A 23,101-nucleotide genomic window follows, 5' to 3' on the forward strand; every position below is an offset into this window, starting at 1 on the left:
AGCCAGGCCACACCATCGGAACGAAACCCATCATATACACGTGTATACGCACCGCGAATTCTCCACCGGCTCTTTTTTTTTTCTCCCCCTCGGCATCGGCGTCCCGCACGAAGATGCGCATTTCGCTCTCTCACCTTGAAGCGAATTCTTCTCGCGCGCGCCTATATATACCTTTTCTCTCCCTCCGTCTTTTCACGGCAAACTCTTTCCGGCCGCTTACACATACACGTGTACATACATATATAGCACAAGAGGTGACGCCTTCGAGTGTGTACATTATATATCCTTGAGACTTTCTGCAAATGGGTGTTTCAAAAACGCGCGCGTGTCGCTTCGTTGTTATGCCGGAGCTGAGAGGATGTTCTTTGCATGCGTGCCCGGGGGGGAAGAATCGTGTGGATGAATATTAGAAAGCCCAACCAACATAATGAGAGATTTTTTTTTCTCTCTCTTTCTCTTGTTGGCGAAGCGATTGTTCACTTTGGTGTGCCCTGTTGTACGCCACTTTCGATATTTTACGTGCAGAAAAGTAATTTCTCTCCATAGTAATGGCGTGAGAATGGCTTGTGACGGTTTTGGACGAATGATAAATTAAAAAAAAAAAAAAAAAAAAAAAAAAAAAAAATGATTCATCCGATGGAAATGAAATCAAACGATCGATAGAGAGCGCACTTTTGCGGCGACAGCAGCAGCTTCCACTTGGATAATCGTTGCGAAACGATTGAACGCGTGGGCAGGAAACTATTAGTGCCAAGGTGCGACGCTTTTTTTTTTCCTTCTCTTTCTCTTGTGTCATTTTGCGGCGACACAAAATTCAATATAATATACGTTCTTCTTTCGATTAGCATAATTCCTGTTTCAAAGACCATTTGTATACGCGGACCTTCCTCCATTATGTTCATGAAACACGAAAAAGGTGCTGTCGCGAAAGAAGTCGAAAATTTGCGCAACCGCATGAGACGTAAAATTGTGTCAACAACGACAAGGAGCGCGAGATGTATGAAAAAAAAAAAAAAAAATACAATGTCCGGAGACTGGTTTAGAAAGGCTTTGCGTCAATTTTTCGCACATCTGTCTGATATGTGCGTCAACTCAATTTATGGCACTCGCAATAATTTACGTCAATGACCACGTCGATTCGAGTACTCATCAATCAAAAGTTTTTTTTTTTTTATTAAAAAAAGGGGGTAGCGGATTTGGACATAAATCATACGCCGACGGATAAGTTTTATTACTGCACGCAAAACAGTGACCAATATCTTGGTCGGTGATTCATCATTACAGAAGAAAAAAAAATTCACCAAGTATAATTTAATATAAAATAATATTCGAATAAACGCTACAGTAAAACGTGAGGAAAACATGCGAAAAAGTAAAAATACCCACTAGGCAGAAGGATCGAGAAAATCTGTATCTCTAAAAATGTACTCAATACGTATAATATGTAATCATAATCGGAGTGTAGGTTATACATGCATGAACGTAACGTATACGAACCAGTGTCACACTCTTTTTTTCGTTCGTCTTCAACAATTACATACGCATAGGTTGCCCATAGCAGTAACCCGTACATCGTTTCATCTTACCAATTTTATTTCATTTTTTGTTTTTTTCATGCGTACCCACAATGTAATTGCATATTTACCGACGCGTAACCGTATCATCTGTATACCTTTATGCTTCTCTGTTCGAAGGTATTCGGTTCAGCCTCCGTTTCCTCTCCTGTGTTATATACTTACCCTCGACCGCAGAGGCAACATCAGAAATCGGATGCGTACAAACGTACAATTCAATCGGCACAATCTTCTCGATCCCCCCTCCCCACCCTTTGAATTTGTAACGTGCATTACGCAGTACTCGGAACAGAAGAGCGCATAGGAAGTATATACACGCGCAAAAAGGCATCGGTATACCGATCTATGTAGGATGTAACTATAATGCAAACTACCATCCACCATATTATATGAACGCGCGTGTGTGTATGTGCACAGAACACGCGACGTATACCTATTAGCTATGGACAAGTTGTACGAGCGAGTATATATTATAAACACGCACGAGCATAAAACTGAACTCTTGGTCTTGGGTGTATATATATACTCGGACGGGTGATCGGTATGCGCCGATCGGCGGTATCGATGGAACGGCGAAGCGTTTGGCAAATGACGCGAGATTCGACGGACGAAGCTCCGACAAACAGAAGTCGAGGGAGAAAAGTACAACGAGTCGGAATGCGATAGGGAGTTAAAGAAGGAGGAGGAGGATGTAGGGGGAAAAGCTTAATCGGTCTTCCACGAATAACCGGTACGGACGTGCCGGCTGGGGCTCGTGCGTACGTGAGAGCATCTCCGCGCTGTACATACCTATACATATACATATATTATACATAGCTGCGTTGGATGGGGTGGAAAGACACGAGCCAGCAAAATTAACAAAACGCGGGACCCCCGCTCGTTAGGCTGCGGTGAGGGGGAAGTATATTTTATATGTATACACACAAACACACCCGATGTACGTGGCGATACGATCTCATACCGATCCCGTCCCTAGATTAATCTTTTTGGCGTTTAATGCACCACCACTCGGCTTCTCCTCTTCTTCTTTTTTTTTTTTTCTCCCTCGCCGCTTTCGTTTTTCGTCTCGATGCTCGCCCTGGAATTTTATCGCTTGTATCGCGCTCCAACGACCCGGCGTTGGTTAACGCAATAATTAAGTATCACCACATCAGATTACGTTTGGCCTCTCACTCGTACCACTGCACGAGTGCGTGCACATGGGACCAACCGATGATCATTGATCGCTTCTCAATGTCACGTGCCTTACACGTATAAGTGGTTGAGAGTGAAAGTGCCCGACCACGCGTACAACGATTTTCGGACGAGAAAGCAAAAAAGTATACATTGACCAAATGTAACGAGTAAAAAGAGTGTATTGTCGTATATCAGCAGCGACAACAAGAACTATCTGAGAGCCAGTCAAGAGAAACAATACAAAAGGGAGCCATAACAACGTTTAAACGAATAACTCGTACGGATGGAAAAAAAAAAAATTAATAATAATAACAAGTGCAGGAAGAGCGACTGAGCTTTGCAGCTCCCGAGTTACCCGGGCGCGTAGTTAATACAATCGAGGGCGTCGAATGGAGGTTTCGGGGGGACAAAATCACGCTACGTATGGATTCTGGAATTCGCGTCTTCGTCCCCGTCGGCATCCCCCTGTACATAATGTGCGCGTGTGTAGTTGTTCGAGGAAGTTGATCTAGCTGCGCTCGAGGCCGCCAAGGTCACCGACGAGCAACGAACCGATCCCCCTCCACACCCTATCCTCCAACTCTTTCCTTCTCCTCGCGTTCTCCGCGACCACGGAGAGGCTCTCCACATCCTCGCTGTGCTCGCTTCGTCCGTATACCTATACATACATAATCATATCTTCGGTTCTGCCGGCAGTACGAGCTTTTTTCTTCCATATTATTTTCCGTACTGCGATGCACAAGTTTCATCATCTCCTTCCATGTGGTATCGCAGCTGTATAACGTACAGCTGGCTTTTCTTCTTCTTCCGCGTTTTGCTCCACAAATAAGGCAAACATCACCAGCTGCAACGATCATCTGGCGATGCAACCCTGACAACTGTATATAAGTGATATTTGTACTCGTGATGGGCACACCATATAACCGCGCGATCATTGAATTCCATATATACTTGGTCGCGTATCGCCGCAACTTCCTCCCTCCCGTGCAAGGGTCTTGATTGAAAACAACACGGTACGCGCCTGACGATGATTTTCGATAACCATATCCAACCAGGGAGGGATGGGCATTATGAACTTTGTTTTTTTTTTCCCCTCGTACACGAGGACGGAGAAAAACCTTGGAGTGGAATGACTCGGTCGCGGAAAATTCGCCGGTGCAGAGAGAGCGCGCGAAGAAAAGGGGAAAAGGAGCAAAAAACCACGGCAATAAGGAAGTAGCCAAAGAGGAAGAGGGGGAAAAAAAGAGGAGTCAGCGGCAGCTCTTGCAACCCCCCCCCCTTACCCCTCAGAACTCGTGTAAATGCATGTATTTATATATTGGTATATGTATACGTATACACAAGTGCTCGTACCACCGCTGCTTCCCAGCTCCTATTCAGCTGTTCCACCTTCCCGACCATTCCGTTCTCTTCCTCGTTCTTCCTCTCGTCTTTTTCTTCCGCTTCACGGCGCGGGCCTGCGCTCCATACCCCCCCAGTACTTGTATATCAGCAGAAAGTGGAGAAAGAAGCGAGCAAAGCTAGAGAGAAAGAGAGCTAGAGAGTATATATATGTGCATACACCGGACACGTTAAAGCTCCTTTTGCCGGCACCAACAACTGGGACTGACCGGCCGTCGAACCCGAGATCGTACACAGAGGAGCCCACCTCGCCGCGGCCGACCACGGGACCTTTACCTGCCCATACGGTATATATATATACATGTGCGCGCATCGCGCTCCATCCTCTGGATATTTATCCGCAATGACGCCCAGTACTTGTATAAAGCATCGCCCCGCGTGGAACCATATACACATTTATATAGCTGTACATGCATATTATGCAGGAGGAAGATATAGATTATACCACGGAGAAGAGCCGGTTTTCCTGTATACACGCTCTCTTTCTCCACTCATCTTTTTTCTAACTTTGGTCCCTGTCAGCGCTCATGTGTAACATATATATATGGAGATATCACGAGCTAATATATTATTGGTTACCCCCTTTTTTTTCTTTTCTTCCTCGCCGGACGCGGACTGCCGCAAGATTGCACGTTATAAGACACTCTGGCGCGTTGCTCGAACCGATTTGAGGAGAGATGTGGTATGTAAAACAACGAGCAATTTACTCGATCGTCACACGTTCGACACAGGACGATGATTCCCGCAAAAAATCAACAATCCCCTATATGTATGGGGGGGGGGGGCAAAATCAGAAATAGCGCGCCTATACTAATTTACCCATACGTGTGATTTCTTTAAACTATTACGCGCAGGTATACACGATTGGGTGAATCACAGCGTATACCCTGTACAATGTATAAAATATACCTCTGTAAGCGCAAGGGGATACGCGAAAGCACATTGGCCAAGTGTTTCTCCCGATGGATACATGCACACGTATTAAGTATAGGGATAAGGATACACATCGGCTTGGGAAGCTGAGTCCTATCTGAGCTTACCGATCGGTTGGCCCGTCATCCGTGCAGTGTGCCTATATGTATACCTACTTGGGTACATCGGTATGCGTTGTGCATATTCCACGCGTGTTGGCGAGAGAGAGAGAGAGAGAGAGAGAGATCGATTATATTCGTATATACATTTGCAGCACACGGGTAAGTACTGGACGCATGTACGTATACATGTATATGGGTACTATCTCGAACTCGTGTTGCTTTCCCGATGCTCGGCGCGATCCCTTCGTACAGGGGGAGGGACTGTTTTATCGCATAAAATTTATCGCGCATATTGTATATAGGTACCGCTGCCCCGTGTACTCCCGCGATCTTGTCTCTCCAAGTTTGTACGTGTTTGTATATATGTATGTACATGATATAAAAAAAAAGAATAATAACAATAATAATAGTATAAGGAAGAACGGCTCAAAAGCCCTGCACTAGAGAGAGAGAGAGAGAGACAGAGAGAGAGGGGGTGTTGTGCACTACTCGTTTGAATTATGGAAATCCCTTACTGACACGTTGGGTCCGCTTTTTCACCTGCAATGAGCTTATCCCCTTTTCCTGCACCCTTATCACCGTTTTTTTTCCTTTGCTTTTCTTTTTGCTTTTCTTTCTTGGCTTTTCCTCAATACGCGTACACAACGGATAAGTACACAAGCTGTAGCATTCCAAGGCATAATATAGGATACCCGTATTATCCACGCAGTCCACACTCTTTTGTATATCGTATGTACCTTTGCCATCGGAGTACCCTACACCTATGTACCTTTAATTGGTCAACGCATTCCGATCTGCTCGCTTATATTCGGGAAATTCCATTGCAATGACGTACATACGGATAGGTACAAACGAAAGGATTTTTCCAAAACCACAATTGCCTCGACAAGTTGATGTACGATGACTTAAAATAAGGGATGATCCTTGAGCATACAAGTTAACCCACGCCCCCCCCCCCGCGAATAATCACATGTGTCTCTCGTATGGTCACTTTGCGGGAACAACTGCAGCGGAGGGGGTAAAATCACTCGTGGAGCAATAAAAAAAGGGAGATAAATCCGTCTCATCCTGTACGTATAAAGAATGTGCAGCTGTAAGGCCAACTTGTTGTCCGCTATACACAGGCCAATCGATGAAACAAGACAGATTACACCCTCGGTGGTGGTAGCACTGTATAGTTATTGGCATGCCCCTTGGCATATTGCACTCGTATTTATACATGTACAGCGTGTATATTTATATAGCAAAAGAAGCATAAATCCTGATTGGTGTACCTACCTACCTACCTACCCCGCGTGTATACGTATATACCTGCATGTAAACCTCGGGACTGCAACACGTGGTACCGTGCACGGCCGTGTAATAGGGAGTCGGTGGAAAGGGTTGAATGTATACTGGCTGCCCGATGAGAATCTCTTTCTCTCGTGTTTCCGCTCGTCCCTCGCTCGCTCCCTCACCTCGGCTCGCGTGTATAAATAACCATACGGCATTATCTCTCGCTTTTAACACGTGTCACTCGTTCCCTCGAGTACCTATACACATATATATATATATATATATATATATATATATATATATATATATATATATATATTATATAAGCATACGTTACACGTACCCACAGCTGCATCGAGGGGGTGCGATACGGCAATTTGATGCGACAACTTGGCGCCCTTTCTTTCGTTCCGTTATCGGTGCACCCCATACTCACCGACGCGCACAATACCAATAACCGCTTTTGTCTTTGTTTCGCCGATTGCGTCCAAGAGACGTAGTAAATTATTTGCTCGGATAGTTGTTTTTTTTGTTTTTTTCCTCGAGTAAGCGTAGTTTTAATACACTGGTACAACATGATTGAACAAAATTCACAGATCGGCACAAAAATTAGCCTCGAGGTGTGTACGGGTAATCCAAAGCGGAAGAATATCTGCGATCCGCGACCTTCGGCTCAAGCGAGGGAGATAATGATCCGAGCGCGCGAGCCTATTGTATACCCGTGTCCAAATAAACACACCATCCGCGCGAGCCCTCATAATTATAATGAAACGCAAAGAGGGAGAGGAGACTGAGACGAGCCCGGGAGGTGGGTGTATTAATTTATAATTGAGGAGTTTGAGGATAAAGTGGCCTCGGCGACGCGCCTCTTTCCTCCGCACATATTGTTACATTCCTCCTCCTCATATATAAACATACGATATCTTGGTTCACGTATAGTACACGGTGGGTTTTCCGTGTTACATTGTATACTTTGACGTGGGTACACACAGAACATTGGCCTTTGATGGTGACTTTTCGAATCACCTTAAACTCGCTACACATAAATACGTGTATCCACATTGCGAACAAAATTATATTAGTTGGACGTTGCCTACGCGTGTATCCATGTAGAGGGACCATTTTTATTCTCAACTCTCATACACGCGGCTTTGATCGCGTACATAATAGTACCTAGATATAATTACCTATGCCTGCCTCCCCATAATTCGGTTATTGAAACAAATACATCTCGAAGGCCAAGACTGAAGGATCGTTAAAAAGATGAGCCGAGTACCCGTACCCTTCATCCATATATACCTACTCGTGTAATTGACGTAACGGCCACTAATGCTTGCACAACAGGTAAACGTACACATATATATTGTATACACGCGAAATGTTGACCGAGCTCTAATAAAAGCACTCACCGCCTCTCTCATGTACGTAGTATGAGCATAACGGTATATATAATTATACACCTATATGCGATACACTTACGGGGAGGGTGTGATTTTTTGTTTTCACGAGTATAAGAGTCTATGGGAGCCCAGTGGCCGTGTCGTTAGAAACGCAAAGCGAAAAAAGTTCTTACTTGATCGCGCGATGTAATGTTTTATCCGTACGCGTGTATTGTATATAGGAAAATCGATGTCCATGACGAACGATGCGTGTTTTTACGTATATACTTGTGGGACCCCAAGTGCATGGAACGCATTACGTCGATGATTAATGAGATGCGACGAAGCGCGTCTTTGGCCGGTACTTGCGCAATGAGCAGTACTAGATGAGGAGAAAAAGAAAAAAAAAAAAAAAAAAAAAAAACGAACCCAGTGAAAAAGCCAGTAGTACACCTATAAAGTGGGTAGGTAGCGGCTCTTGAAAGAGAAAAAAAAAAAAAAAAGAAACGGGGAATGAAGAAGAAGAAGAAGAAGTCGCGGATGAGGTAAGCAAGAGCTTCCGGGTTGATGTAGGTGGTAATAAAGCTCAGCCGCTGTACATAATACGCGGTACGTAGATAGAGAGAGAGAGAGAGAGAGAGAGAGAGAGAAACACAAGCAGCCGTGACGGGAAAAAGAGTGCGCATACCTGTAACTTATAGGCTTCCTATAGCGTGTATATACATATATTATATTATACACACTTACATGTTATACGCTAAGGAAGAGAGGGAGAAAAAGGTACGATGGGGTATAGAAAAGAGAGAAAAAATGAGGTAGCTCGCTCTGTTTCTTTTGTGTATACTTGGCACACCAACGGGAAGTAGCGAGGGTGTAAGTATGTACTACTTATAATGTATACCTGCATAAATAATATAAAGGGGTAATGTACGTATGTCATAATACACAATAAATATGGAGCAGGCAATGACCTTCCCCCGTATCCCATATATAGGTATTACGTATACGAGGGAATGCGCAAGTGTATGTAGGTAGATATGGTACTTGTAATAATATATGATTCAACGTTATAGTGTAGAAACGTGTCGCTCAGTCGACCTCGGCAAGGATGCCTCTGAAGCACGCTCCTCTTCCCTCTTTGTGTCACATTTTCGTGTTCTTCTCCCTCGCGTCGCAGCTGAGCTTTTCTTTTTTCCCACCCTCGTACAGAACTTTTTTTTTTCTACAATCACTGCGCAAGTAGATGTACATACATACATACCAATGCACTCAATGTATATATACAGCATCTAATAAAAATCTGCATCTGCAGGCACATTTTTCACAGAGCAGCCTGTTTATCTATATGTACTTAATTACACGGCGCGACCGTGACCGTGACATTATACCTGTACCCCTCGGTACGGAGGGATGATAGCTCGGGCACGAGTGTAACCATCAGATGTACCTATATGTACAGATAGATAGGGGGGGAGGGGGGTTACAGCATGACCCCATGCAGCGATCTTTTGATTGATTATTATATACACGTATACGTGTATACATCGCTTGCAACTTGCGCGGGGTAAGCGGATCCTTGTAGGGTATGTATGTGTGTAGGTGTCCAGCCGCAGTCTTTATATAGATTGCTGTAACTATATCTGTACCGCCTTCGGTGGAATGCAATTTCCGCGAGTTGATTGCGCTCTCTTCTGCTTCTTCCTTCTCTGCAGTACTGTATGGATATATACGTATATAGCTCCCTATCCTCGCTATTCGATATCTTATGTATATATATCTCATACTGATGCTTTAGATTTTTTCTTAAACAAAACACAACGTTTTTCCCATTGATACTGCTTCTATATGTATAGGTACTGCTGTTTCTTCTTTTTTTTGCGCGTGTTAAAATGATTGTACACACAGAGCCACTTGTGTTTATCGACCGAAAATAATAAATACCTACGGTTGTTGTTATTTAAAAAAAAAAAATTTTTTTTTTCTTCAAAAGGAAGATAATCATTTTTATTTAATTTTGTTACGGGACACTATAATGTAAACTCATAAAGTACAAACCTACACACCCCGATGCAGCCTGATGCACATGGGATCGTTATACAGTATATAAACTTATCGAGCAGATAATACGTCATTTACACAATTGATTCTCGGTATACTCATGTATCCCAATAACTTGGTGATTTTGCGTTTCTTCGAAACCACTAGGGTGAAGATAATATTTATATACCTTGGACTTAACATGGGTACAATCAATGCGGTAGATCGACCAACAGAAGCAAACAAAGCTATAGTGATAATGATGGTGATTGGAAAAAAAAAAAAAAAGTAGGGTCTAGTACCTATACGTAAGCACTTATCCATCGTTGAAGATAACACATCAGGAGAGCAGAGTATACAAACCAACACATATAAGGTATAGGTATTAAAAATACCCATGGCAACGATATACCCGTACCCCTGGGAACAGTGGGAATTACTGGATACAAGCTTAATATATAAAGGCAAGGGCTTAGAAGAAGCAGACTCTCGTCCTCATCGCGTATACTCTATTCCAGCTGAATGGGGAAGAAGAAGGAAAAAAAAAAAAAAAAAAAAAATTTCCCGAGCCTCTAATTGCCAATCGCGTTCATTAGCCGTGTACTTCCGATTCTTCGGTTAATGGCGATCGTTTCGTGGTACTGCAAAGACGGGCCCTTGCATGCACACCGCATATTACATATATATGTACATAGCTTGGCTACAATACAATTCTTATATACATATACACACGTGTGCGCATCAATATGACCCTTCCTCCTCGCGTGGCACCTCAGTGAATCTCTATATACGGCGCACACGTATGTGGGCATAGGTATAAAAGGTGCAATCTTCATCTCTGTACTTTGCGATACTATCTGACTCCTGTCGTTAAAATCAGGAAGCAGCGGTGTGTCTCCGTGGGACTCGTGCGCCCTTTTTAATCGCGTGAAAAAAAAAAAAAAAAAAAAAAAAAAAAAAAAAAAAAAAAAAAAGAAGCTCGAAAGTCCCCACAACCACCACCACCGCACGAAGGAATAAAAGGGAGAGTTTTATCAGGTGTGCGATGCAGGGACGGCCAATTACTGCAAGAGGTATACACACAGGTATATGTACGGAGGACGATTTGTATGATTGCATTTGCTCTGGAACGTCGACGCCGCGTTGGTATTTGTTATCGCGACGCGGGAGGGAATTGCCTCGACTGGCAATTAGGACACGAGAGAGAGAGGCGGGTGGAAGGGGGGGGATCGGTTTCTTTTTCACTCCAAAGCGAGACTGTACCTTGGCTTATTTGGGGGTGATTTCGTTATTACCTGCCGGACAATAAGCCGAGCCCGGGGTCCTGGGAGTGTGTGTGTACGCGCGTTTGGAGTCGATACATACATGGCCTCTAATCAAAACCCCCGTAGGTGTACCAGATGACTGTTTGCTCCTTTTTCTCCTCCTCCTTTCACTTTTTTTTTTCTCTTCATCTCGCCGTGTTCTGATACTGCGTTGCGCAAAGCAATTTCGCTGCGGGACAACGCACGGCTCTATACTGTGGGTGAAAAATCTCAGACATGAAACCTGTAAACGTGGGTCTTTTGATTTCAGGACGACGGTGGCATCGAGTACTACAACACGATAGTGGTGCAGCCGCACCTGAAACTGGTGACGAATCAAGGCCGGGGCTTCCACGTGCGGTGCCGCTACCAGACCCGGGACAAGGTGGTGTCGAACGACCAGACCCAAGTCGACATGCTGCAGTCGCTGCCACTACAAGTGAGGATCATTCTTTGGTTCTTTATTCTTTTTTTTTTTTCGTTTTCCTGCGCGCGCGTGTGTTATATCCTTAACAATTGTGTGAAAAACAGGCAGCAGCGCCACTGCCGGGCTGTTCGATGAAAATCTACAGCGGCGAGCCGTCGGCCCACCATATCGCCGAGAACGTGAAAATCGGCGATCCCCTGACCCTCGTCATAAGCATCGAGAACCAGGATATGGTCGGCTTGAGGATAACCGACTGCATCGTCAGGGACGGCATCGGACGGGGCGAGCAGAAGCTCATCAATCACGAAGGGTACGCTCACTTAGCATTTACGCGTTTTTAACGATCGATCGGCCATACCTGCACTACTGCTCGACGATTATAATTTTGTTCGTTGGTTCGGAGGCTGCGAGAATAATTGAAATTTATCTGACGTTCGAAGAAAATGTAAAGGTAGAACTTGTACGTTCAGTGGAAAGCCGATTGTCGTTGTTTCTCTTTCCCTTGCTCTTCTCCTTTCCCGAGAATCTTCTCCGTAATGGTATTTCTCATTTTTTTTTTTCTCTCTCTCTCGTTCCCTTTCAGCTGTCCAGTGGACAGGGAGATCATGGGCCAGTTCGTCTACAACGCGGACAAGACCGAAGCCAAGGTCCACTTCCAGGCGCACAAGTTCCCCTACACTTCGAGCGTCTACTATCAATGCAACGTTAGCTTTTGCATCAAGCACAAAGGAGGATGCTCCGATACGGTACGCCACAATTATACATGTTTTTCCCCACCCACCAGCTATATATATACCCTTCGAAAAAATTGACTTGCAAAGTTCATGGCATCGGAAGACCTTTTGTGAGGTATATAGTTACAACGTCCCTGCTCGGAAAAAAAAAAAAAAAATCAAGAGCTCCACCACCGCGATTTCTTCGAGTCATCGATCACTGTCGCTTTTTGGTGCAAGAGACGGACGAGCTTCTCGAAAGCAATATTAATGACGCGATGTACAATAAAAAAAAAGGGAAAAAAAAAAATTGGATGAATGGATAAAGGGCGTCACAGGCTATTTGTATACATAAGTGCGGCTGACAATGTGTGCGCTTGTGCTTTTGTGTTGCAGCCGCCGTTGTGTGGCAACGAATTAGCTCGGCGTCGGAGGGACACGACAAAGACCGCGCTCGTCGCTACCAAGGACGGTACCGGTGAGGACGGCACGCCTGCCACCATCGAGGTCTACAGCGGCTTCTACGTCAACGAAGCCGACGTCGTTCCAAAGTCCGATTACTACGACGTCTCCAAAGAAAGGGTGGGTTTTGTGCTCTGTGGAAATAACAATTACTTTTTATTGCATAATATGTACACGTATAGTCATAGGTGGGGCATATCAATAAGTGAAGCTCTTCCTTGGTCTCGTTTCAGGCGTACGACAGCAATCCGGACTACATTTGCATGTCGCAGCGTAGCTTCGCCATCGGTATCGCGATAGCGAGTCTGTTGTTGCTGCTAGCGATAATCGGCGCGGTACTCATGCTGCTGGGCAAACGACGCCACAAGAGCGTCTCGACGACCGGCTCCTCGATCTACAGCGGTCCCTACACCAACACCGCCTACAGCCACAGCAGCTAAGGAGAATAGCCAACCTCATCGTCGTTCTCTTTCTTATCTGCTATGTTTTTTTGTTTCCCCCCGTTTCGTTTCGTTGCTCCTTGCCTTCATCTTCCGCGACTTTTGCTCGCCTTCCCGAGCGATGCCTCCTTTTTCCATTGTTCTTGCGTTTTTTTTTAATGAATTTTCCCGCTAACTCGGACCGGCACACGTATGTGCACACGCGAGTAAAACGAACGACAATGTCGTTGTCGAGAGAACTCGAGGAAGGAGGAATTACACGGAAGAGATAGGAGGAAGGAGCAACGGCGCCTTTTTTTTTCCCCGGAAGATGGATATTTTTTTTTTTTACTTTTCGTTTCGGTTTCCCATCTCTGATTTTTTTGCTCACGAAGCTACGTCATTTTCGTTTGAAAAGTCAAACGAATCTAGCGTACTTTCGAGCTTTTCCTAACTTTTTGCTTATACGCTTACTTGAACCTTTTTTTTTTTTTCTTCTTTGAAAGTGTACTTAATAATTTGGTATCGCGCGCGAGATCAATGACTCGTACGTTTGGATCACAGCTGAAATTGCCGTGGATCTTGCAGATTACATTTTCAAATCACAAATGTGGTTTTTAATAATTAACAAAAAAAAAAAAAAAAGATGCATTCCTTGCGAAGATAGCGTTGCTTAAAGAGGAAAAGAACAATAACAAAGTGCCTTAACGCTTCGCCTACAGCGCGAGGGCTGATAAAATTCTCACGATAAGACGTAGTTTAGCGCTATTACTTACGATTATAGAAACAATAAGAGGGGAAAAAGAAAAAAAAAAAAAAAAAAAAGGAAAAACTACTCTTTTACACTAGTCCGGTAATAAGCTGTCCTACATGTATACACATCTAACTACGACCGGTCATACTCTTCTCACTTGTAATAATTTATATTTAACTTAATCATTTAGGATGTAAGTCGTACGATTGTGCGTGCAAGTTCGTCCATAATATTTAAATAACTCGATTTAATTGCGAGGCCGTGGCTGATGCGTGCTAATAAGGGTGAATGAACTCTGCAGTCAGCGTGAGTTATTACAGCGCGTACACGCATATAGGTTTATGTTTAATTTTTAACTCGATATTTATATATACATATTCCAGCATCGTGAAGAGGTCTTTGTTTGGAAACTCATATTAGTTAGCAGCCTGTTTTTTCACGTTAACTCCGTTAACATTGTAATTCGACTACGGGCTCAATGCTTACTTAATTAATACAGGGTATGTCGTAAACGAAAAAAAAAAAAAAAAAAAAAAAGAATTGTGCGCTCACTGAAATCTACTTTGCTGTGTTTACAATAGCACGTGTATGATTTAGCCATATGTATACCTATACTGTGCGCAATCTATATGGTTGAGAAAAGCAATGAAAGGTGCTGCCGAAAAGTCGATGTTACACTTGTACTCTCCTGTAATACTTTATGGACGGGCGCGGACGAGAAAGTCGATTTGGTGGTGGGTTATAGTAATCGTAAATCGATCCGAGGAGATAAAAGGAAAAGATGTGAGGAAACAATAAACCATCTGGCCTGGAAATTTAGCGAGGGAACCCCAGATTGGTCCTCTTTCCATACGTATATGTATATCAATAAATATGTCCTTCAATCCAGATTACCCATATTTCATTCCCATGTCCCTCCGCGTCATTCCCTTCCTGTATATCTATACTCCTTCTCCTCCTAAATCGCGGGAGTGCAATATTATCATATATGTATTTTGTGCAGGCGTGGCGCTGATAGCCTATATGCATTATTTTTCAAACATATGTAGGTATGCACGTGTGTGTGTGTGTAATTTCGTGCGGTACGTCGTTTTCCCTGGGAATCGTATATATGACGAAACATATCGAGCCAGGAGAGACATTCCCAGGGCGACCTACTTGGTAATAGCAGTCGCGACTGCGCGTGGCATTGGTTCACAGTGGCATTGGGAAAACTGCTGCATGTAACCCTTCCCTTTTTTTTCTTTTTTATCCCCTCCCTTCCCCTTTTTTTGTATAGATTATAACAATTATCATCATACGTTTGATGTACAACAATAGTACACGTCTGAAAAATGATCGCCGTAAATTGGTGGTCGTGGCTCACTTTTTGTAGCTCTCAATGCTGCTCTGGACCCTTGCCCGAAACAAATCGATTATTTACAACGAGAAGAAAAAAGTATGGAAGTTGAGAGAATTAAAAAAAAAAAAAAAAAAAAAAATTAAAAATACCTAATTTTAAATTGTATATACATTAATGAGTAACTAAAAAACAAAAACAACAAAGTCTTACTACTTTTAGGAAAGAAAGAAAAAGCAAACGAGATGATTTTGTATCCATACCGTGCTTTATGATTCTCCTTATTGTACGTACTATAAGTATGGACTCGTGTGCTAATCATACGTCAACTGATATGAATATAAACATAGACTTCTCGAGCAATGGGAACAAGTTCCAAGTATTTTGTCACAACTGGTGAAGAAACTTGAATTTTACTTGAATTTCCAGCGTTCGGAAAAATTCGAAGCTAATCATGCAATTTGATTATCTATAATTTTAATAAAAACATTAATAAAACTCGAATTGTTTGAATAATTTTTTATTCCTACCACATTGTGTTCTTTTTTCTCATATTTTTATTTATTTATTTTCAGATTCATTTTTAATCTCATGTATATGTATGTATGTGTATACATGTATTAACAAATATCAATACAAAACATTCAAAAATATTTAAAAGTAAGCAATTATATTAGTTCATAAAAAATTACATCATCACTTTGACCTCTCTTCATATACAATTAAGTACAATTTACTAACATAACAATGTACCTATAATATATATAATATCTTTCATATAATATTGTAATATTTGGGTATGTTCAGGAACATGCAGAAGAGGTTGTCATAAGGATATCAAAATAGAATGCCTGAATTTTATTGAATTATTATATGTAATTCGTTTTTGGAAAATATTGTAATATATGTAATATTTTTATATATATATATGTATATATGTATATAAGGTAACAAGAGATATAATTAGAATGACATGAGTTCTATCAAATATTTTTTCTCTACGATGCTGTTGTGCACTTTTCAGTAGTTTTTTAATTGTATTTTTTTTTTTTTATTAAGATTTTCTTTTTCTCCTAGTCACGCTTCGAAGCTGGAATTGCTGGAAACTAAAAACATTATTCATACAGTTATCATCGTGAATGGACATGAGTAAAAGATAGAAAAATCTTGACAGATAAATAAACAATTTTTACAAAAAAAAACGTTCTTCGGACGTCTTGATAACAAGATCAAACAATATTTGTTAGATACGCAATCGTTACGATAAAAATAAATCCATCGGTATGTATATAATAGCAATAACAACTTCGAATAATCAATCAAATGAATTTACAAAAATCTATTCGATGTGACGATTTTGCCAAATGAGTGGAATCGACGAACGAAGCCTCTTGTTTTTCTCTACAATAAGTATATAATACCAATTAAGGGATGAGACAAATGAAAATTCATATCAAGAGAGAACACGAGTTCGCTACATATTTTTTTCTTATTTTTCTTTTTAATCATTATAATTTTTTTTTTTTTTTTTTCTCGAATTCTTTTATTTTTCTTGGCTTGTTATTCCTCTCAATGATTTTTCGTTTTTCATCCAACAAATCTTGCGACGTCTTCTTTGGAGTGGCTGCACACGTAAAAAGGTACTCCATTCGCAAACCGGTTTCTTCTTTTGCTCTTGCCTCGATTTACGTGAATTTGGCTTTGTCAAGGATTAAATTAAGTTCGCGACGTTGCACGCGATACAGCAAGTGACCTTCGACGCCTCCTGACAAGTGCAGTGAACGTAGGGTATATTATGTATGATAATCATTTATTACAATGAGTTATGTATCACATTTTACCTTATACGAAACGAAAGGTGTTATATTATACAAAATCAGATACTTAAGCGCGATATTTCGAGACGTTTTCATATGTAATGGACGAACGATACTTGCTGTGTCCGGCGGGGCATATGCGCTATAGGGTTACTATATCATAGATAGGTCAACGGGATGAATACAAATTATAAGTCTGAGATCGTTCTTTCTTGGAGACGCTAATTGGATATACCTATACTTTATCGCTACGACGTTAGAGGTATGGCAAATACTATACGTACGCTGCGCTCAGGTGTTTCTATAAAAAGTTGTCTTTTTTTTTCTTTTTTTTTTTTCGTCTGTCAACAGTTCAAGTGTATACTGGTATTCAGGTGTGACGAGTGTCGATGAAGGGCTTTTATAGAGAGAGAGGCAAATGCTCTGCAGCACGTTTTTCTTTTTTTTTTTTTTTTTCTACAACTTTAAGTACAATCACCTTAAGCGAAGCTTTTTGGATGGATTCCACTTGGTATATATAATATCATATGGTTTTTTTTTCTCATTATTTATTTGTTTATTGGTTTTTTTTTTTTATTTTTTTTTTTTTCAACTTCATTTCTTTTACAAAACGACGCAAAAAAACTTGTGCTGTGGTGTGAAAAGTATAATAAAAAATACGCTTGATATTCAATGTAAATATATACGCACGTTTGTCATATTGTATCCGATTAATGTGAATAATGTACGAATAAATTTATAATAGATATAGAGAGTACGGAGTATATAATAAGTAAAAAAAAAAGTTTTCACCGGCGTCGCAAAAGAAAATATTTATCACAACATGTACAACGATATTTTGTAATGGTAATATAGTATAACAGCTGAATTTCTGTATACCTATTATTACCATTGTTTTGTTTGTAATTTTTTTTTTTAAATTGCTGTAACTTGGACAGCTTCTCGATGAGCGAAAGTATAGGATAATGACCGTAGTATGTTTTGCGACCGCAACTGAAAGCGAAATCCCTCTGATGCGTCGGATTGCAGTTTTTTGTTTTTCACAGACGGAAACGTTTTATTGTGTATTTTTAATGCCATTGGCGCACGTAAAATCACTGCGGCTTTGCGAAAATATATTCATAATGTATACCTTTCTGTTCGTCGTACATATCTTTGGTAGATATTTTTTTTTTTTTGAATTTATTATCATTATTTATTTTTGTTTTTGTGTAACGAAAACGTGCACATATACAGGTAAAAATGCAAACATCCGAAAAATGAAACACAGAGTTCTTTTGGTGGTACAAATGTTCCAAAGCTACGCAGTGATTTTAAGTGCGCGTAAAAGTGACTACTGACATATTATTATCAACTATACAGACATGAATACAGGCTATCTACTGAATACGTTTACAATATAGTCACTCGACGGACATCGATTTTTGTTTATCTTTTAATGATTTTTTTTTTCTTCTTTTTTTTTTCTACGAGGGAACCACCTCTTTTTCTCCACCGATAATCACGGTTAATGGAGATTTGCGTTGTCTTAAATTCGAATTGCTTGACTTTTGTTTGCTCGGCTATTATTATTGATTAGAGCATAATGGTAATTGCATTATAAACTGCATGGGATTATCCTTGGCAATGCGATGACTCGGATTTTTTTTTTCTTTTTTTTTCGTTCAAATGAGTCTGTGTATTTTTTTTATTACTATTATTATTAATGAATTATAATCGTCATTTAATAACATATTATATGCGACATCGATTGCATTTAAAAAATAAATAAGTACTAACCAGAGTACTTTTGAATATCTTTTTTTTTTATTTTTTTTATTTTTTTCTTTTATTTTTTCTTCAAAAGAGCTAAAAGATTACGATTTCTTTGTAATAATATAATTTTTTTTTTCTTTTTCTTTTTTCATAGACTTTGCAAATGAAGAAGCAAACTCGCGAGCAAAAAACTATAGTTACTATGCGGCTAAAGTCGACCATCAGCTCTCAGGAAATTTCGCCGGATTGCGCGCGGAAAACCGCTTATTGAGTATAATAATATTTTTTTATTTTCTTTCTTACTTTTTTTATTATTATTATTTTTTTTTTTCAAGGTACTGATTGAAGAAGCGTATTTTATATACTTTTGTTCCGACAAACATTCACTAAGAGAGTGCACGCAAATTTTCTGTTAAATTCTTTTTTTTTTTTTCTATATTTTATCGGTACAGAACATAGTTTAGAGAACATTAATAAGGTAGGAAATAATTTTCATCAACTCTTAGCACCCCATCACGCACTGTAATCCTCTTTACATCATACACTCGTGCACATTCAATTCGCTCTCTTTTTCTCACTGACTTTGCGTAATAGTAAGTTAAGGTTTAGTATTTTTCATTTGTATCTTTAATGTGTACGTGAGCGTTACAGTTTAGGTCAACACTGCACGTAATGTATAGTTGAAAGACACCTCTGCTGAAAAGGTAATCCGTAAATTAAAACCGCGTTTTTCTCTTCATCTGTGTATCGTAGAGCCGTGTGTGTGTTGATGCATCAGCATCATTAAATTTGACAGTGCCTTCGCGTAGACACCCTTCGATTAAATCTTTGCTAATGTTCGTATAGTAAGTATCTTCGTTAGTCACCGTAAAATCATAAATTTCACACTCAGTTTTATATGTACACAAATATAAGATCTGTAAAACCGTGATTAAAATATCTCCACTTTTTCATTTATATATATATATGTATGTATTTTTTTTTATCTTCGTCTATATAATTATCATTTTACATAGTCATCCATTTTCTCTTTATTTTTTCGTTTTAAATAGTAGATAAAATTCTGTCAATAACCAACATCCTCTTTTGTTATCTCGCCATCTTCAAAACGATGCTCGTCACTTTCACTGATTGTTCTTTTTTTTTTTGTATCGCACAACATGGACTGAGTTTTATTATCTATTCATTTATTTTTTTTTTTTTTTATATTTCTTTTGTATGTTTGTGTAACAATCGTTGGTTATTTATAATAATAGTAATAATAATAATAATTCGGACTCGCACCCTATCGTTCTCTCTTTCACTTGCTCACATGTGCGCTCTCTTTTATACGATGTATGAAAAAAATGTTCGTATTCTTTCGTGTGTACATATTATTACATTAATATTATACGCTACTTTATTTTACTTATTATTATATTGTATTTTATAATTCTTTAAATATTTCCCAGCTTCTTTTCAAGGTAATGCTCACTCACTTGTCGGCAACGTTTACGCAGAAAATGTACATACATAAAACAAGTTGGGCTGCACCTCACTCGCTTTGGTTTTTTTTTTTTCCCCGTAATTTTTCCTATCTTACTACATGCATTTGTACCCCAGCAAGTATATCCTGTGATCCACGTTTTCGCTTTTAGTGCTGTGACAATTAATTTCGGCGGTTGATTGTCACTCTTACGGTTGCTGCAAACAAATTGTTGTTTTGTTTTTTTTTCTTTTCTTCATAAAGCTGAGTAATTATTACGTGGGTTATTTTTTAACGTACAGAACATCGATGAAGCACAAATTACGTGACGCAAAGTAAAAGTAATATTCACGTTAAGCATTGAAGAGTAGGAAAATAAAGGAAAACAAAGAATTTCGCAAAATTATATACATAACGCGTTTAAAAGTAATTCACATATGCTTATATTTATCAAATGTAAAATAAACTATTTATGCACATTCTACGCATTTTAAAATATCTTAACAAAATAATTTAAAAAAAAAACTTAGTATGGTGTACTAGCAAATGAAAAAAAAAAAAAATGATAAAAATCTAATGAAAGTAAACAATACATCGCGTGCTATAATAATATTTGGGACACGGGGATGATAAAACAGCTAAAAATTAATCCGATTTAAATGGCAGCCCATAATATAAGTGAAAGAAGCCTCTACATGTATAAATATAAAGCTGACTGGCTGTTAAAAATAGCTACATGTCTGATTGAAAGTGTGTACCTTATATTGTATTGTCTTCCACAGGTTTCGCTTTTAAAAAGACACAAAAAATAGTGTCAAAAGTTTGTTTCTTTATCGTGTTGAGAGCGATAAGGTTGAATAAAAATATCGATCGGAAAAATTATGAAAGTACCGCGCTTGGTATATTTAATTATCGTTATGTACACGGTACGTGGGCTTACCTTCTCCCATATCTTTTGGTGTGTTTGAAGAAAGCGATGACATGCAAGGAGACTGATACAAATTCGGTCTTGTTACTGATGATGGTGGTAGAGTAGCGATTTTGGACCTGTTAAACACAAGACATGACACACAGATTGATCAGAATTTCGTTGACAGGCAATACACTTTGACAAAGCGTTTCACGCTTACACACCTCTGCTTACGAATTTTTTGGTTTCGTCCGTCAAACGGCGTGGGTGTGCCTCCACCAGAAGCGTTTGAAGAATAAGACGGTGGTCGGTACGGTCGAGGACACCCTTGAATAACAGGTGGCGATGGTACAGGTGCGTACTGCACTCTATGGTTACCTGGCACTCCAGCGTGCACAAGTCTCATATCTCCTGCAACAAATATGATTTTGTCCAATTTTTAACGTAGATTAGAATACAAAGTAGAATAGTTTCGAAAATTTTCATCACACCTTGTACGATATGGACACCCTGATACATTGGCAGTGGGTAACGTGGTGGAGGTTGTGCGCTTCTATCACCGCCTCCGCCTCCAAAAATTTCGTGCGCAGGTGTCGGAGATCTGCTAGCTCTTTGCGAACTGCCTGGCGTCGACGCGCGAACTCCCGATACGAGCTGATGGTGCAAAAATGTTTATTTTTAAATTTTGTGCCGACATGCATGGCATATCAGTGGTAAAACTGGCTACTGACGGGTACGTTTTGCCTGAAGACGAGATTAGGAACAATAGCGGGAGCCATGTATGTGCCAGGTGGAGACGTTCCATTAGGACCTGGGACTTGAGGACCAAATGTTCCTGCTGACATCATTGCTGGGGGTGGATAGGTGCCAGAATTCACGTACATCAAGGGCATACCAGGAATCTGCGAGAATATTTTAGTTTATACACGTGCGTTTAAATAAGAGTGGAAAAACTTTTTCTCTCACGAATACCGACTTGATTCGAAGTTGGAGTATTCGGTGGTGTAGGCACTCTGTACATGACTGGGGAAGGCTGGATACCTGATTGGCCGGGGTAATAAGCAGGAACCATTTGAACAGGTGGCGGGCACGAGTATTCACCCGGATTGGGTGTTACAGTTGGCATAGAATTATAAGCAAGTGGGTAACTACTTATATAATTTGCTGTAATTCAAACATACAATACAACCGTCAATATTTTCAATTTCATAATAAAAAAAAAATTAAATGATTAACATCTAATTTACCGTTCGTTTGACTAGGCGGTGTCATCGCTTGCAAATTGGCAGAATAGTTTGCATTGAACCTCTGCTGTTGTGACAGCGGCTGTCTATCATTTGGGTTTGGATTAACAGGTATCGCAGTTCCCGTTGGAGACACGAAATACATGGCTTGCTGATGCTACAAACACGTACAAGTAAATTAGAATACACGTGCACAGTAAGCGATTAAAGCAGTATTTTTTTTATATACAAAATGAATAAGATACCGGCATCGGATTTGCAGTCGTCTGCCAATAATTCGGTTGAATTGGTTGAACATTGGGTAATGTTTGGTTCGTCGTTGGTACATGTGGCTGTGGAAATGGGTGATTAGGTGCAACTGGATTCTCACCAACACCTCGTACGTCGTAAACACCCAATCCCATGAAGTAATTCGATAATTCGGTCACATCCTATAGGTAGAAACAAATTAACATATATAACCACTGCATAATGAAACCTTTAGATTTTTATGGTTAATGAATGTTATCACTCGGTTTAACATTTTGCAACGTCTTAGCAAACTCGGGACAAAGCGCTCTCAATATATAGCTTGACACGAATGTATATATATATATATATATATATATATATATAT

The 23,101-nt window shown here is 40.2% G+C and overlaps 2 protein-coding genes across 5 annotated transcripts in view; one reads left to right on the forward strand and one right to left on the reverse strand.

The window, feature by feature from the left end:
• pio (zona pellucida domain-containing protein piopio) overlaps positions 1 to 13,290 on the forward strand; it is a 66,666-nt gene extending 53,376 nt beyond the window's left edge. The window contains exons 5-9 of the mRNA XM_089592942.1: positions 11,452 to 11,619; positions 11,712 to 11,917; positions 12,191 to 12,353; positions 12,717 to 12,902; positions 13,016 to 13,290. Coding sequence (XP_089449068.1) covers positions 11,452 to 11,619; positions 11,712 to 11,917; positions 12,191 to 12,353; positions 12,717 to 12,902; positions 13,016 to 13,222 — 930 coding nt within the window. The 3' untranslated portion in view covers positions 13,223 to 13,290. The remainder of the gene's footprint in view (positions 1 to 11,451; positions 11,620 to 11,711; positions 11,918 to 12,190; positions 12,354 to 12,716; positions 12,903 to 13,015) is intronic.
• A 2,511-nt stretch (positions 13,291 to 15,801) lies between these two features.
• Positions 15,802 to 23,101, reverse strand: part of LOC106642418 (uncharacterized) — a 34,174-nt gene continuing 26,874 nt past the window's right edge. The window contains exons 9-17 of one of the 4 annotated variants that reach the window (XM_089593444.1): positions 22,731 to 22,916; positions 22,489 to 22,642; positions 22,218 to 22,405; positions 21,973 to 22,143; positions 21,733 to 21,895; positions 21,466 to 21,652; positions 21,272 to 21,378; positions 21,090 to 21,119; positions 20,053 to 20,549 (exon numbers count right to left, since the gene is read on the reverse strand). In XM_089593444.1, coding sequence (XP_089449570.1) covers positions 21,091 to 21,119; positions 21,272 to 21,378; positions 21,466 to 21,652; positions 21,733 to 21,895; positions 21,973 to 22,143; positions 22,218 to 22,405; positions 22,489 to 22,642; positions 22,731 to 22,916 — 1,185 coding nt within the window. In that variant the 3' untranslated portion in view covers positions 20,053 to 20,549; position 21,090. Of the gene's footprint in view, positions 17,060 to 20,052; positions 20,550 to 21,089; positions 21,120 to 21,271; positions 21,379 to 21,465; positions 21,653 to 21,732; positions 21,896 to 21,972; positions 22,144 to 22,217; positions 22,406 to 22,488; positions 22,643 to 22,730; positions 22,917 to 23,101 lie in introns of those variants that run through there. The other 3 variants (XM_089593445.1, XM_089593442.1, XM_089593443.1) reach the window with 3 other exon arrangements.

This window comes from Copidosoma floridanum, unplaced genomic scaffold (assembly GCF_036245765.1).
Source record: "Copidosoma floridanum isolate Cflo_tuat_1 unplaced genomic scaffold, Cflo_Japanese_pri ptg000019l, whole genome shotgun sequence".
Lineage (NCBI taxonomy): Eukaryota > Metazoa > Arthropoda > Insecta > Hymenoptera > Encyrtidae > Copidosoma > Copidosoma floridanum.